The following is a 15,384-nucleotide window of genomic DNA, read 5'->3' as shown; positions in this document are numbered from 1 at the left end:
TGTGATGTGTTTACTCGTTGGAAAGGGGGGGGCAACGCAGGGCCTCATGGGATGCCGTCCACAGGGCTTGTCAACTACTGTCACTCAGTCATCATCCGCCCCCGTATCCCATACTCCCCTGCTCCGACTCCCCCCTGCAAAACAAAGACAGCGGCAGCCACAGCAGCTGCATCCAGCGGGACCATCACTCCACCAGTATTTAACCTCTGCTACAGCTTCTTTCTGTCTCCTTCGCCGCGCTACGTCTCTCTCTCTCCCCTCCCTCCCGCTCCTCTCCTGCTCTCCTTCATCAAAGCTTTTCTGGCTATTTTGTTTCGCAGCTCTACAGAGAGTTATTGCTCATGACAACGATCACGGTCGTTTATTTTCTCTCCGAGAGCCCGGCCTCTGTATGCACGCCGGGGCTAGTATTACCCTATGATATTCAAGCGCTCTCTATTAAATATGCATGAACCCTGGAGATGAAAATTAATTTTGGGAATGTTCTCTCCCCTTCTTTCTCCCCTCGCTCTTCTCTTTGAATGTTCAAATGTGCCTTCATCTGCCTTCGTGTCAAGCCGTGAATTCATTATTTCATTTACCGGTGATGGTGTAACACACAACACAATAATGTGGGGGTACGTACGGCGATGAAGGGGGCGATGAAAACAACTCCGGCCAAAACACACAGCGCAGGGAGCAAGTTTCACGGATTCGCCAAGTTTCGAGCAAGTTTGCCCTGAGCCCTTATCATTCATGAATATTTAGAGCCGTAAAATGGGAAAATAATAAATTGAATTATGCATGTATGAAGCGATGGAAATCTGCAGTAGGACACTGCAGTTTTTCTGTTTCTGCAACATGATCCTCGTTTCTGTTCATGATGCGTGGCCCGGCGACCCTCTCAGACTGCATGTGGGTGCTGCCGTTCCACTGCCTTACATCTCCCTTTGCACAGTAAATTACAGCATTCCTCGGTAAAAGACTGCTCCGAAAGAGTGAAAACATCAAACGCGTGGCAGACACAAACGGGCTGGTTGAGCAGGTTGGGTAGGAGGTGAAGCCAACACAAGTTGGAGGATAAAACAAGAAATAAAACACAGCAGTGAAAAGATGTTCTCTGAATTGCCTTTCCGAGATGTTGTTGACTTACACATGTACTGCCACAGTGGCAGCATCTTGTACTATTAGTTTGGTCAGCCATTTTTAGATTCAGTCTCAGTCCTGAGATCAAAAGTCTGTGGGAGTGTTAGTCATATTTCACCATCTTTAGTTGACTTTAGTCTCATTTTAATCAAAGAAAACAATGAACATTTTAGTCTAGTTGTAGTCAACACCAAGAACAAGCATTGATTTTAGGCTAAAACAGCTGACATTGAAAATTGGCCACAAAATAACTGGTTGACTGGTTGTTTGATTAAAGATTGCAGCTTTGCAAAGAGGGTGTCTATTCTGATGTTATCAGGCTATTAAATAGGCGTTATCAGTTGCTATAAGCACCATAGATGTGGGTCAGTAGGTGCCTACTATGCCTACTACGCTGTGAAAGTGAAACTAAAAAGCAACACGTTCTAACATGTTGTAAAACTGCATGAAACGTCATGTTTTGAACACAAACAAAAAGGCTTCTTTAGGTTTAGGTAACATAACTACTACTTCTTTAGGTTTAGCCAAAAAAAACAAAAAACGTTAGGTTTAGGCAAAAAAACAAAACTTTAAGTTAAGGGAAAAAACCCTGTGTTTTGTGACCCATCAATCGTCCCCATCCGCTACCCCCATATACCTTCTTTCGGTGATCTACCATGTGAATAGATGATAAAACCTACTAGTGGGTGTAGTAGGCCCCTACTGATCCACATCTATGGGGCTTATAAGGAATGATAATGCCAATTTAATAGCCTGAAAAAAGTGTAATCAGCTACTTCTTCTTCTTGCTGAGATTTAGATGAGAAGATTGCTACCACATACTTCATGTTTGTATGGTGAATGTGTAGCTGGAGCCAGTAGCCGGCGTTGTTAGCTTAGCATAAAGACTGGACACAAGGGGAAAGCTCGGTTCTGCCCAAAGGTAACAAAATCCGCCTAGCAGCACCTCTAAAGCTCACTAATTAGCACGTTTAATCTAGTTGGTTTAATCCGTACAAAAACATAAGGCATGAAAACAACAATTGGCCGTTTTCGGGGAGTTATGTGCCGGGCTATTTCGGGGCCTGGTTCTATCAAAGAATTATGACATTTTGTCTATTCTTTTGTCAACGAAAATATAGAGAGATTACGTTGAACTGATTTTTATTTTGCCCTGTTGGGGCAACGGAATCATAGCTGTGAACACGATAGTGACTACTTTTACACGCACAAAATATTTCGTAGTTATAGCAAACACCAACCTATTTACACATAAAGTAGATACAGAGCAACGTAAGCATTGCTTCAGTCGTGTTTCTAGCCACCAGGCAAATGTAAGTCCAATTTTCACTCTCCTTTTAGCTCTGTTTTTGGTCTCCACCAACTCCTGAGGGAAATATTAGGCTATTTAAAAGCCAAAAGCTCCACCAGCTAGTTGCTAAACTGGTCTGTCTGCTGTTTGGTGATGGTTATGTAGTGTACATACCCAGTAGTGTCAGTTTTAAGAGTTGTTTTTTTCTTTTTAAATGAAAAACAGCTGCCGTCTGCGGTCAAAAACAATGCTACGAGACCGGTGAGAGTCAACCACAATAGTAAAGTCGAAGTCTGTAAGACGAAAACAATCAGCTGAAGTTGCTATACTTTCACACACATTTTCTATTTCAACTCCTCTTTTTTTGGTCAATGAAATCATATGGAGATTTAATCAGCTCTTCTCTTCGTTATGGAGAAAAAAACTGCTGGTTAAGAATATTCCAAAATTGTCGCTCACGAAACTAAACACTATGCACTATTGTATTTTAGTGATTCAGTGTGACACCAGAAGGTTTCTGTCGCCTGGAAGAGCTGACCGTTCAGCAGAGGGTGGGGGGGAAGCTTTCGGCCGCTCCACACCAGCCCCCCTATGGCCTGCATTCACTCACGCTGACTCCATCTGCATAACTGCATCTTTCATGAGGTTTGGTCAATGCCCAATCCATACTGTATAGGCCTCTGTGTGTGTGTGTGTGTGTGTGTGTGTGTGTGTGTGTGTGTGTAACACTGCATGTTATTTTCTGTTCTTGCACTACTGTGTCTTGCATTCATGTTTTTTGTGTCTATCCATGTGAGGCCATGTTTTGTATATGTTGTGTAATTGCCTGTTCGGGACCCAATCTGTCATCGACTAATCATCCAGGTCAGCGATTGAGAGGTCGCTCCTTCGCTTTGCTACGAATTAGCACGCTCACCCGGATCTCTTCATCACCTTCATGGTCCCTACCGGTGGCACCTTGTTTAAGCCCGGTCAATATTAGCGAAGAGGGATGTGGGTGAGTGTAGTTGGTAAGATGGCCACTGCAGTTCTTATCAGGTAAAGTGTTTTTTGATTAGTGTTAATGGCTGCAACTAAATAGCCTTCAGCTTTTCCACTGGCTACACCTGTTATGTGTGTGTGTGTGTGTGTGTGTGTGCTGCTCTGCTCAAGGGCATGCAAGCAATTCATCAAGTTGAAAAAGCTGCTGTGCAGTGACGAACAGGTTTTATGTCTAATCCCGCTCCCTAAACTACAACCTGTGCACCACTCGGTTGCCTTTAGCTATTTGGAGAATGCAGCTGCGTCTCCCCGCTGCCACGGCGGAGGAGTTTCGGCCAGCACATCGCCAGGATGCACAGACGGTTAAGAATGAGGCTTTTCTTGTTGTGCATATACTCTCTAGCCACCTCCATCCACACTCGTGGCCCAGAAAGACAGCAGCACCCGCTCTGAGAAAAACGCTCGGCATCTGGCGCACCAGACAGCCTTGCATGTTAATGCCGAGTTAATATTGTTATTATGAACCGCGAGTGACTTCGCATGTTAGTGAGCGCTCTGTCAAATTAATGTCAGTCCCATTAATGCCGCCGTCTATTTCGTGTCACAAGTATGCGCTCGGCTTCAGACTCCCGCTTTGCTCGGGCACACTGGGGCTGAAACACACACACACACACACATGCACACGACCTGAAAAGATTCACACCCCTGCATCTCAACAGTAGATACATATTTACACACACACATCTTGTCTCTGCAGAGGCGAGGGGAGGAAAATGAATGTCCTGACTCATTTATCACACAGCCCCCAAAAGTACAGATGAATCCAGTGATGAAAATCTGTCCTGAGAAATGTCAGGAAGATATTAACTCCAATACATCAAAGTGGGAGCTGCAGTCTCTAAGCTGACTGCCAGCCGATGCTTGGTTGAAATAGAGGAGGGGTTGGGGGGGGGAGCAGCCGCGGCGTCATTTCAGCCAACTCTGACTGACCATTCCGGCACGCGGAAACGAGTAAATAAAGACACCAGTGGCCTTCCGTACATCCGAAATGATGCAGAGCGAATTGCATTAGTGCGCAAATGCCATTCTTTAGATGTGTTTGATGTCAGTGAAGTGTGAGAGTGAAGGGAGAGGGGGGAATTGCCTTTTCATGTAGATTCCACTAATCGCTTCCCTAACAAAATACAGCACTCGTACTAATAAGTAAGTTAAGGCTCAGTGGACAGATGGGAGTGAAACGGCGCAGAGGCTAATGGAATCCGGAGCTTTCCATGCCTCCATGGGTGTCTTAATTGTCAAAGGAGGGATTCTCAGATGAGCATTTCGCCATTCGCCCAGTGCTGGATTGTGGGGAAATTGGAGTGCGACTCGCTGGGTGCTTGTTTTAAGCCCGAGCTTCTCTCTCGTGTGTGCGAGGTGGATCAAATCCCCTTGTCCGACGTCTGGAAACCGGTCACGTGATTGGCTCTTTCTATTTGGGAACTCAGCTCCAGCTCCAGTATACGTTTCCAATGCAGCCAGCAGGGACTGCAGAAGCAGCAGCACACTTGATTCTAAAATCTATAACTTCTGTGCTTTTTTCATCTCTCCTGGAATGTATTATGTGCTCATTTATTTTTTGCATGGATTTATTTATTCATAAATATTCATTCAGAATGTCATATATGTGATTCATTTGAAAAGAAAAAAAATAAATATTGCTTTTTCAATCTCAGCCAGCCTGGGGATTTATTGGCTCTCGTTGCTATTGTGATCACAATACCTTTATAGTAATCTTATTTTTAGCGCTGCTGCTCTTCACTAGTTATTATAGCACTGGAAACTCCAACCACTGTGGTTCATTAGAAGGGAAATTGGACTGTATGAGAGAGAGAGAGAGAATGTGCTTTTAATCTAAAAAGGTCAATGTGCGCCAGCTATTTTGGAGATTCACTGCGAGCTTATAATTGGGGCCTTGTCTGAAGACAACGTGGAATTAAATGAAGACAAAGTTACTGAGCATGTGGTTGGCCTTTGATGAGAATCGGGGAGTGAGGACCCTTCATTTGCAACCTTTAATCAGACCAATGAGATCAGATTCGCATGTGATTCTGGAGGAGAAATAAGTGGGGGGAGAAATGAAATGGTAATTAGTATTGATTACCTATGGGCATATGGCCCCGCGCTCTCCTCCTGCATTCTTAAATCAACCCAAATTATTGGATTTACTAATTTCATGCTCAGAGAAGAAGTAGCCGGCGACATGAAAATGCCTCACGCAATGAACCGCGTTGCCCGCTGGGGTCCGAGGAAATTACAGTGATGGGGAGGCATCTTTCTGTGCAGATGTGTGCGTGGGAGTGAAGCTGAGTTAACCACACTGGCTTAAAGTTGAGGATGATAATTATTCCAGGAGGGTCTGTGGGGAGTAAAGGTGATTCACGCAGCTTTTTTCTTCAAATTACATTTCACGTCACCGTGCTGTCGCTGAGCGATGGCCTCGGCCCGGACATATGCATGTAATTACTGGCAGTTAAGACAGGAAAAAAGAGATCCATTTAGGCGGGAAAAAAGGAAGCCCAATTACATGTATACACAATTAATACACCCATGGGAAATTGAAATTTTTCTTTCAAATGATAAGATTAATTCCTAATTATGGCCGCAGACACATGTGCACATTCACACAAGGCCTCACGCACGTAATCTGCTTTAGTAATAAGCCACCATATAGTGGGATTGTGGCGAGCAGAAAGTGGACAGCAACTGATGGAGGGAATCCGTGTCATAATGCACCCGGTGAACCCGGGGTACCGGTGGATGTGACGGTGCTCTGCCGCCACCTGCTGGCTGGTAGATAGAACACCGACACCGGTGCAGCCTGGGAGACTTTAAAGAAGCTTGTTTTAAATTATTAGTCAACTCTGTGTCATGGTAGAGGTGCTGCTAGGCTGTTTATTAATCAAATCAAAAGGCCACATTCATCACAAGATGCTTCTGTATATTCCATAGAAGGTATTGGAAATGATTTTTCCTTCAGTATTTCAGTCTTATATAATATTTATGGATTTATTTTCATTTGCTTTGCCTTTATGTATTTCTCTACTGGGTTTAGTTACCAAATTGAATACCAACAGCCCACCATCAAGGAGCATTTTTAAAAAAAACACATTAACGTGCACAGATTATGAGACAACTGGCATGCAAAGGACATCCCAGCCTTCCTAAATAATAGGGGTTTAAGAAAATATCGATACACATGAATATCGCAATATTATGTTTTGTGGAACTGTATCTAATCTCCAAAACGCTGTATCGATTTTTAATTAACCTCTTAAAAATACAACGGCCCGCCAGCAGACCGGGCTGCTTTTCGGAGGTTGTAGTGGGCTCAGTCTTAAAGCTAAAGTGAAGGTACTGGCATTATATTAAATGAGAAAAATTAAGGAATTGAGGTACAATGTCGTACTTGCATGTCATAAACGAGGTTAAATAACGCTCCAAAGTTGTGCTACATTTTGGAGAGGAAAAACTGGCCTGGCCGATTCAAAGGGGTCCCTTGACCTCTGACCTCAAAATATGTGAATGAAAATGGGTTTTATGGGTACCAACGAGTCTCCCCTTTACAGACATGCCCACTTTATGATAATCACATGCAGTTTTGGGCAAAAAAAAACATGCACACGTTTTATGCATACAGTTCAAATGTGTTATCTTCACCTATAAAATGGTGTATTTGAATATTTCTACATGGGGTCCCTAAAGAGTCTTAATTGCATGAATATATTGAATCGTTGTATCATGATACGTATCGTATCGCCAGATTCTTGCCAACACACAGCCCTAAATAACAGTAAGAAACCCAGAGACTGAAAGAGACACAAAATCACCACAAACAATGGCGTCCTTTTGGGTCTCTTTGTGGTCATTTTGTCTCTGTAGCTGTCTGATCGTCTTTCCAACTACAAATGTTAAACAGAGGCTCTGGTCCAGTGGCCCCATGACCCTGTGGGGCCCCTGGGCCTGTGGTGGGGCCTCTGACCCTGTGGAGCAACTGGGCCTGTGGGGCCCCTGGGCCTGTGGGGCCTCTGACCCTGTGGGGCCCCTGGGCCTGTGCTTGGTAGGCCTGTAATGTAATCCTTCCATGGCCACTATAACCTGCTGCTGGTTAGTCATTACAAACCTATTTTTGTTCTCAAAGCTCAGGTGAAACCTCAATAATTTAGGAATTTATTCAAATTCTAGTGAAGATCAAAACCTTTCCACGGATACCAAATATCTCAGGCACCACATCTAGAATATCGCTATGAAAAACATCTTGAGTCTTGTGTTTGAATATTTCACTCAGTGTTAACATAGCTTAAGTGAAGAGCTAGATAAAGAATATATATGATACTGTTAGAGTGGAATACAATGATTTTTCCAACATTTAAGGGAAATAAAAGGCGGAAACTAGACATTCAGGGGTTACATAAATAAATCCAGCGACACTAATCAATAGGGTATACGTCTCAAGTCAGATTTTTATTCCGTGGGAAACATTAGTCTCTTACACATCTACAGTAACTTGGTGCAATATGACAGACAGCTACTCAGTACAGCAGCGCCTACAGTTAATGGCGTATCCATGTTTACGAGAAAAATAATAAACAATGTTAAAAAGATAAATATTAGTTTCAGTGTAAAGCACAGCATGCAGTTCAGCAGTAGAACTGTATTGCATCAGTCTCACATAAATATGCTGAACCTCACACTGGAGTCTAGGCAGATATACACACACACACAGCGGGTACAGTGTCTATTCTGTCGTCGTGCAGCTCTGGGATCAGAGCCCGCCTACGCAACTGGAGACAGAGAAAAGTGCAATTTTAAAACGGTGGTGACACTAAAAACATCCAGGGCAACAAGGACACACGGATGCATGGCAGGACAGCTTTGTGGATGTGTGCGAGAGCGTGTGTGTGAGTTTTGATATTAGGAACACTGCAGAGGCTAGGTTACAGTTCATGAGGTTGTCAAGACAAAACAGAGGTGGAGTGACATTGAAGGAAAATGAACATTAACAGAGACGCTGGGTTGACGTTGTTACTGGAGCTCTTTTTACGACACACGCACTGACGCCTCACAGACCTTCAGTCTTACACACAGACTTGGACTTCACAGGGCCACCGTTAATGCGCCGACCTTCACATGGCTACTGAAGCGTCCGACTCTTTGGGCCGGTTGCGTATGACGTGCTCCAGCTGCCCGGAGTCCGACACGTCGTAGCTCGTCTTGTACTTGGCCAGGATCTTCATCAGAGGACGCAACTTCAGCCACCACTGCTCCTTAGGGATCCTGTGACTGCAGACAGACGAGCACATCTCAGCACTGTGGTTACGGGGTTATTTTTACACTATAAAATGACACTACAAAAATGTTCTAATGTTCACTTCTGATGGTCACATGTGGCACAAATTTTTTAATTAGGGCTGTCAATCCATTAAAATATTTAATCACGATTAATTGCACATTTTTTTATCTGTTCAAAATGTACCTTAAAGAGAGATTTGGCATGTATTTAATACTGTTATCAACATGGGAGTGGGCAGATATGCTTGCTTTATGCAAATGTATGTATATATTTATTATTGGAAGTCAATTAACAACACAAAACAATGACAAATATTGTCCAGAAACCCTCACAGGTACTGCATTTAGCATAAAAAATATGATCAAATCATAACATGGCAAACTGCAGCCCAACAGACAACAACAGCTGTCAGTGTGTCAGTGTGCTGACTTGACTATGACTTGCCCCAAAACTGCATGTGATTATCATAAAGTGGGCATGTCTATAAAGAGGAGACTCGTGGGTACCCAGAGAACTCATTTTCATTCACATATCTGGAGGTCAGAGGTCAAGGGACCCCTTTGAAAATGGCCATGACAGTTTTTCCTCTCAAAAATTTAGCGTAAGTTTGGAGCGTTATTTAACCTCCCTCTCGATAAGCTAGTATAAAGATACTGGTATCATATGAAACTAGAAAACATAAAGAATCAATTTGGATCCAACCATGTCACTCTAGCTTTAAAACTGAGCCCGCTACAACCTAAGAATTGCAAGTAGCGTTAAAACTCATCTGCGTTAACGCGTTATTATTGACAGCCCTACTTCTAATGAACGGGAAGCAGCGAAAAGATCAATTCCCATCTGGACAACATGTGATACAAGAGTGGCTTTAAATGTTAAAACTGGCATTTAGCATCATTCATTTTGGCACAGTCATCTTAGCACCACAGCAGGTTGGTGTGCCAACATTAACATGCACCACAACTAGAAAGAAGAATGTGAAAATGCCAGTGAAAAGAAAATGGTTTAGTTTTCCCCTTCAAGTTCATGTAGTGTGATTACGTACACAAAGTCAGTCTCTCCCTTGAGTTGTACGACGGGCTGGAAGACCAGAGCCCTGCGACGCATCCCCAGCAGACAGCAGGTGTCCTCGGTGTTAGCGAACACTCGGCCTGCAGCGAAAACACCGCAGCAGTCAGAGGTGGAAACACGGGAACGGACTTTAAATAAGACATTTGGCAGTGGGTGTGAGAGGATGTATAGAGTGATGATGACTTTTCATCTAGCTAGTAGCTAATCCTTAACTAAAACAGTTCTGTGTGGGTCTACAAGTGGATCTACAATGGGGTACAACTGAAAGTCTAAACACAAAAAGCAACTGAGGCAACATAAAGTATCATAGATAGACAAGAAAATGTGGGGCAAAGCAGGAAAATGTGTCTATTAGTTTCCAGTCTTTCAATTGCAGACTGGAAATAGTGTAGCATGGTGGCTACTGCTAAATTTGTGAGACACAGACTGGTTCCAGCTGTGCCCCACATGTGCCTAAGCCTGCCTGTGTGGATCTATAAGAATAAAGGAAAAGACAGACAGGGATGTGGAGCTAAATATAAAGATGGAGATAGCCATGGAGCCAGCAGAAAAAAAAGATTTACCTTCATCTTATGTCATCCATGTGTATGGGAAATAGACATAAAAAACAAAGAGGAGTTTTAACTTTAGCCCTTTAAACACATGCAGTGTGCTTTTAAGACAAACTGTTGTTAAGAATGATCACACATCGCTCACAGCTGTTAGTGTTATCCGTCTGTAAAGTACACTCAAGTCAATTTCTCATTAAATAGTTACACTGATGGATGTAAATGATCAATAAATAATTTCCTCTGAGAGGACTGAAATATATCAGGACAGTGACTCCATGACAGATCTGCTTCACAACGGTCACGCCTCTGTAGGGAGGGAGGATCAGCTACCACAGGTCCTTTCACTAACGCTGGAGCGGAACATTAACCTTACCCTGTCTGAACGTCTCAGTCAGCTTTTTGGTGACCCACTGCATCGCCTTGGCCGAGATCTTGGTCCCAAAGTTGCGGTCGAATGGAGACGGTGCTCCTCCCTTTCAGAAGAAACACAGAACAACATGACGATGTTTGTTTTCCATACATGTTGTGTATTGAATTTGGCAGTTTCTCTCAGTTTTGCTGTGGCCTGACTCAATCTCATTAGTTTCAGACTGTACAGTTTGTCTTAATATTTTAGTGTTGTCCATATTGCTTGCATTAACAATTTGTTCATGTGTGTTCGTAACAATCATAATAACTAAGGGTGGGGGGGAAAAACGATACAGCACAGTATCTATTGCCATATTTTGCATGGCTATTAACTTCTTAACAATCCGATGGCTCTTCCGCGGGCTCAGCTCGGCCGTTTCAGAGGTTGTAGCGGGCTCAGTCTTAAAAGCTAGAGTGATACTAGTATCACATGAAACTAGAAAGTCGAGGAATCGATTGGCACCAACCATGTCATGGTATCCTGTCGGGAAGGAGGCTAAATAACGCTCCAAAGTTATGCAAAATTTTGGTGAGGAAAAACTGGCATGGCCGGTTTCAAAGAGGTCGCTTGAAGATATATTTGTCCACTCCCATGTTAAAGGGAGATTTGTCAAGTATTTAATACTCTTATTAAGGTACATTTTGAATAGATAATAAATGTGCAATTAATTTGCAATTAATCGCAATTAAATATTTTAATCGACTGACAGCTCTAAATAAGATACAGTTTTCACTCTGTTCATCTCAGAGTTTTTATTCTTGCTTTATGCAAATGTATGTATATATTTATTATTTGGAAATCAATTAACAACATAAAACAATAATCTTAATAATAACCCTAATCTTATTAGATAAAACAGATGTTGACAAACTGCATAATTTGCAGTTGATAAAGGTAATAAATCTCAATATATCACAATATCACAAATAGCAATGTTTAAAATCGCTATAAGATCTTATAATGACTTAAGTATCGTGATAATATCGTATCGTGGGGCCTCTGGTGATTTCCAGCCATATAAATTACATTTATTTTTCTGTTGTTTTGTACACCATAGCCTGTAGTCTCAATCTGCTGTAAGTATGTACATTTCTTTGAACTTGTCATGTTAAAGATGTCACATCTACAGTCAAGAAATGATGATAGAAAGATGAATCAAGAGAATGAGACCAGATTCAAACCCAGAGCCACCAAACGTCTTCTATTTTTTAATATTTAAAGATTGTTAGTTGTGCTATGTTTAAAACCAAATCTTTCATTTCTTCTGTATCCCATTAGTTGCTGCAGGCACAACCCACACCACCCCCTTGGGGATCATCAAAGTTTTGTTTGCTCCAGTTTTATCTGCGCTAATCTCAAGACACACAGAGCCAAAATACAACAAAGCCCATCCATGTAAAACGGGGATATGCATATTCATGATACAAATATAGAAAATTGTTTATTAAATCTTGCTTAGCCTGGATCAATTGTTACCCCTGACGCTGCTACGGGAGGGAATACTCCCAGTCTCATTTAGTCGGTATGAAGTCGGAACCAGTGTGGCTGTGCTTTACCTGCTGCATGTGTCCCAGCACATTCTTCCTGGAGTCAAACACTCCCCTCCCTTCTTCAGAGTACAGCTGGTAAATAAAGTCTGTGGTGTAGTTTTCGTTGCAGTTCTCATTTCTGCACACACACACACGCACACGCACACACACACACACACACACACACACACACACACACACACACACACACACACACACACACACAGAGTGAAAGAATTAGACATCTGAGTCTACATAGTACAACTAGAGACATCTGCTGCATTCTCAGTTTCTTTCCTCGCTGATTTCAACTTCTAGTGACATCAACATTCATTTCAATTTATTGTTATATAGCGTCAAATCACAACAGAAGTTATCTCAAGACACTTTTCATAAAGAGCAGGTCTACACTGTACTCTTTAATTTAGAGATCCAACAAGAAAAGTGTAAAGTGGCGAGAGAAAACGTCCCTTTAGCGGGTGGAAACCTCGGGCAGAAGCAGGCTCTGGGTGGGCGGCCATCTGCCTCCAGTGAGAGCAACACTGCTAAATGTCAGCTGTTAAACTGATGACATCAACACTGGATCTGTTTACTATACAAGCAGCTTAAAACCAAGTAGTGAGGGCTGGAAATACTGGATCATAAGCGCCCCTTCAAACATGCAGCAGCAGTGCACCAGAATGTGGACTAATTTTTCCCACTGCTTTAATTACACCAGTCCAGACAGTCAGTCATTCAGGTTACCTGAGAACGAGTCCTCTTTGAATGCTGGTCTTCATTTTCTCTGTCAAATGCTCAACGTTGGCCTGTTGGGAATAAAGAGGAAATGTGAGTGATGTTGACCAGCAGATGGCGTTGTACTGTAGAGGCCGTCTGAATGCCCTCTTGTGGATGAAGTGAGTGGTAGGGGCTTCAATCCCACAATGTCCACTCTCTTTAGACTTTGAGACGCGTTTCTGCAATGTCTGCGAGAGGTTAAAGGCTGTCCCACTGTCAAACCGTCAAGTCCTTGAGGGCTCTCTCGCAGACATTTTGAGCCCTTTATGAACACTTTCTATAAGTCTGCATTTCTGCAGACTTTGCCTGAGGGAATTACCCACAATTCATAGCGTTGTTGAAGGCACATGGGTGTTCAGCGTGGCATATTTAAATTTACCCAGAAACATTAACATTAAGGACTTAAGATGGTCCATAAAAAACACATGAAATCAGAGGAATGCAGCATTACACTACACACCTGGTTCATTCATCAACCAGTTCTTTTAATTTTGCTTAAGGAAGTTAAACAAAAACAAGTAAATCGATTTTTTAACAGTTACTTCTCATCTCGTAAGGCAAGAGCCTGGAAAACGTTCAAATAACGCAGTAAAAAAACATAAAACAAAAACCTACAATTGGCATCGTCAGATAACGTGATATGTCGCCAAAGTGCCGTCACATTCATATATTTTTACCATTTCAAGCCCTTGCAGCGTCTCACGCTCACTCAACCATTTACCAGGTGACGTCAGTCAAGTCCCTGAGGGTTCAGGGCTTAAGGCCTTATTGGGGACTGAATGCCTTGACAGAGAGTTGAGGAATCAAAGAGGAGACACACACACAGCAGAGGCAGTCCATATGTTCCTAACAGATGATGAGTTACCTGCAGGTCTCTGATGTCAAACGGCTCCTCGTATATGTAGGCAGCATCAGCTCCGGCAGCCAGGCCTCCTACGCTGGCCAGGTAGCCGCAGTAGCCTCCCATGGTCTCAATGATGAACACGCGTCTCTTGGTCCCGCTGGCCGACTGCTTGATGCGGTCGCAAGTCTGACACACGCACATAAGCTCACAAAGTCAGTATACATTAAGAGATTATTACAAACTAAGCTATTATGAAACGGTATAAATGTGAGATACCTCCAGTTAAATGTCATGTTTAACATATCAAAGTGTCAAAACGATCAAACCAGCAAGGTTAGACGTGTGATGATTAGAGGTCATGTACTGTTACAGTAATGCATTCCACATAACAGCAAGACACTAGTTTCAAGGCCAGCATGCTTATTTCTCAAACTGCACAAGAGTGCTACACTTAAAACAATTCAGGCAGGTTCAGGCTAAAATGCTGCTTTCACCAGTTAGACTGGAGTCCTGCATACATAACACAAGGATGAGAGAGCACATCAACTGGTAAACTTCACATGTCAAATGTTAAACACTTGGTCAGGATTATATTTAGAAAGGAAAACTATCTTTTCTACCTGATCTACCTAGTCCAATGCTGATAATCAGTTTGATATCAGGTGACTGTGATGTCATTAATAAGTGCAGAGTTACAACAGTGTTAAAAGGGCATTCCAGTGATCTAGTACTGCACGTCGTCCATCAAGTTGGGGGACTCACAAGAGACAGATTAAAGAAAGAATGGTCAAATTTGAGGCAGCAGTCCAAGATATTCGGATTTGTAATCCCTAGTATGGGTCAAGCTCCAAAAACTCTGGATCCTACATTTCCCATAATGCAACTTGATAGCATCTTGCCGTCTAAATTGCCACATCTCTAAAAACCTCACCCCTGTAGGTGGTAGAGCCGTCTTTCCGTTAAAAGAAAATCACAGGCTGAGTAGTAGTCCTCATGACGAGTACAACTGAACCTAATGTGTAAAATCAGTGGAGTGCCCCTTCAAAGGATTTATTCAAGTGTTTGGGTTAAAGTTAATCTTACACCTGAGGTTAATGTTAGAACTACTAAACTTTGAGTTGGGATTAAAATAAGGTTAAGATTAGGGATGTCACAAGAACCGTCACTACGGTACCAAGTCAATGCCGAAATTCTGAAAACGTGATGGTGCTTGTTTTTCTACAGTACCGCAGGTACCGGGGATCAGGGCTCGAGACTAACTGCGTCCCGGCGTCCCGGGGACAATAGAAAATGTCCATGATAATGCTACATTGGGAAAAACAAATCCATGTGAACACTATGTAGAACAGACTTAGTTAACATTAGCAGCCGGTGAGCAGTACAGTGCAGCTCGGCTAAATAAGGAGCTAACCGCTAATGTTAACAGAGGTTGTATTATGATGTGTTCAAGCTCCATTAAGTAAAAATGAGTAGT

General features: G+C 42.7%; 1 protein-coding gene across 8 annotated transcripts in view; it reads right to left on the bottom strand.

Annotated features, from left to right (window-relative positions):
- Positions 1-7,874: 7,874 nt before the first annotated feature.
- The window catches only part of pfkpa (phosphofructokinase, platelet a), a 28,057-nt gene continuing 20,547 nt past the window's right edge, over positions 7,875-15,384 (bottom strand). For 4 of the 8 annotated variants that reach the window (XM_037756748.1, XM_037756746.1, XM_037756750.1 and 1 more), the window contains exons 17-23: positions 13,932-14,096; positions 13,034-13,095; positions 12,317-12,428; positions 10,725-10,824; positions 10,364-10,369; positions 9,775-9,880; positions 7,875-8,719 (exon numbers count right to left, since the gene is read on the bottom strand). In XM_037756748.1, the coding sequence (XP_037612676.1) occupies positions 8,563-8,719; positions 9,775-9,880; positions 10,364-10,369; positions 10,725-10,824; positions 12,317-12,428; positions 13,034-13,095; positions 13,932-14,096 (708 nt within the window). In that variant the 3' untranslated portion in view covers positions 7,875-8,562. The remainder of the gene's footprint in view (positions 8,720-9,774; positions 9,881-10,363; positions 10,370-10,724; positions 10,825-12,316; positions 12,429-13,033; positions 13,096-13,931; positions 14,097-15,384) is intronic. The other 4 variants (XM_037756753.1, XM_037756754.1, XM_037756751.1 and 1 more) reach the window with 1 other exon arrangement.

Source organism: Sebastes umbrosus, chromosome 21 (assembly GCF_015220745.1).
Source record: "Sebastes umbrosus isolate fSebUmb1 chromosome 21, fSebUmb1.pri, whole genome shotgun sequence".
NCBI lineage: Eukaryota > Metazoa > Chordata > Actinopteri > Perciformes > Sebastidae > Sebastes > Sebastes umbrosus.
The sequence above is the reverse complement of the archived record's forward strand: the minus strand, read 5'-3'. Positions and strand labels throughout refer to the sequence as shown.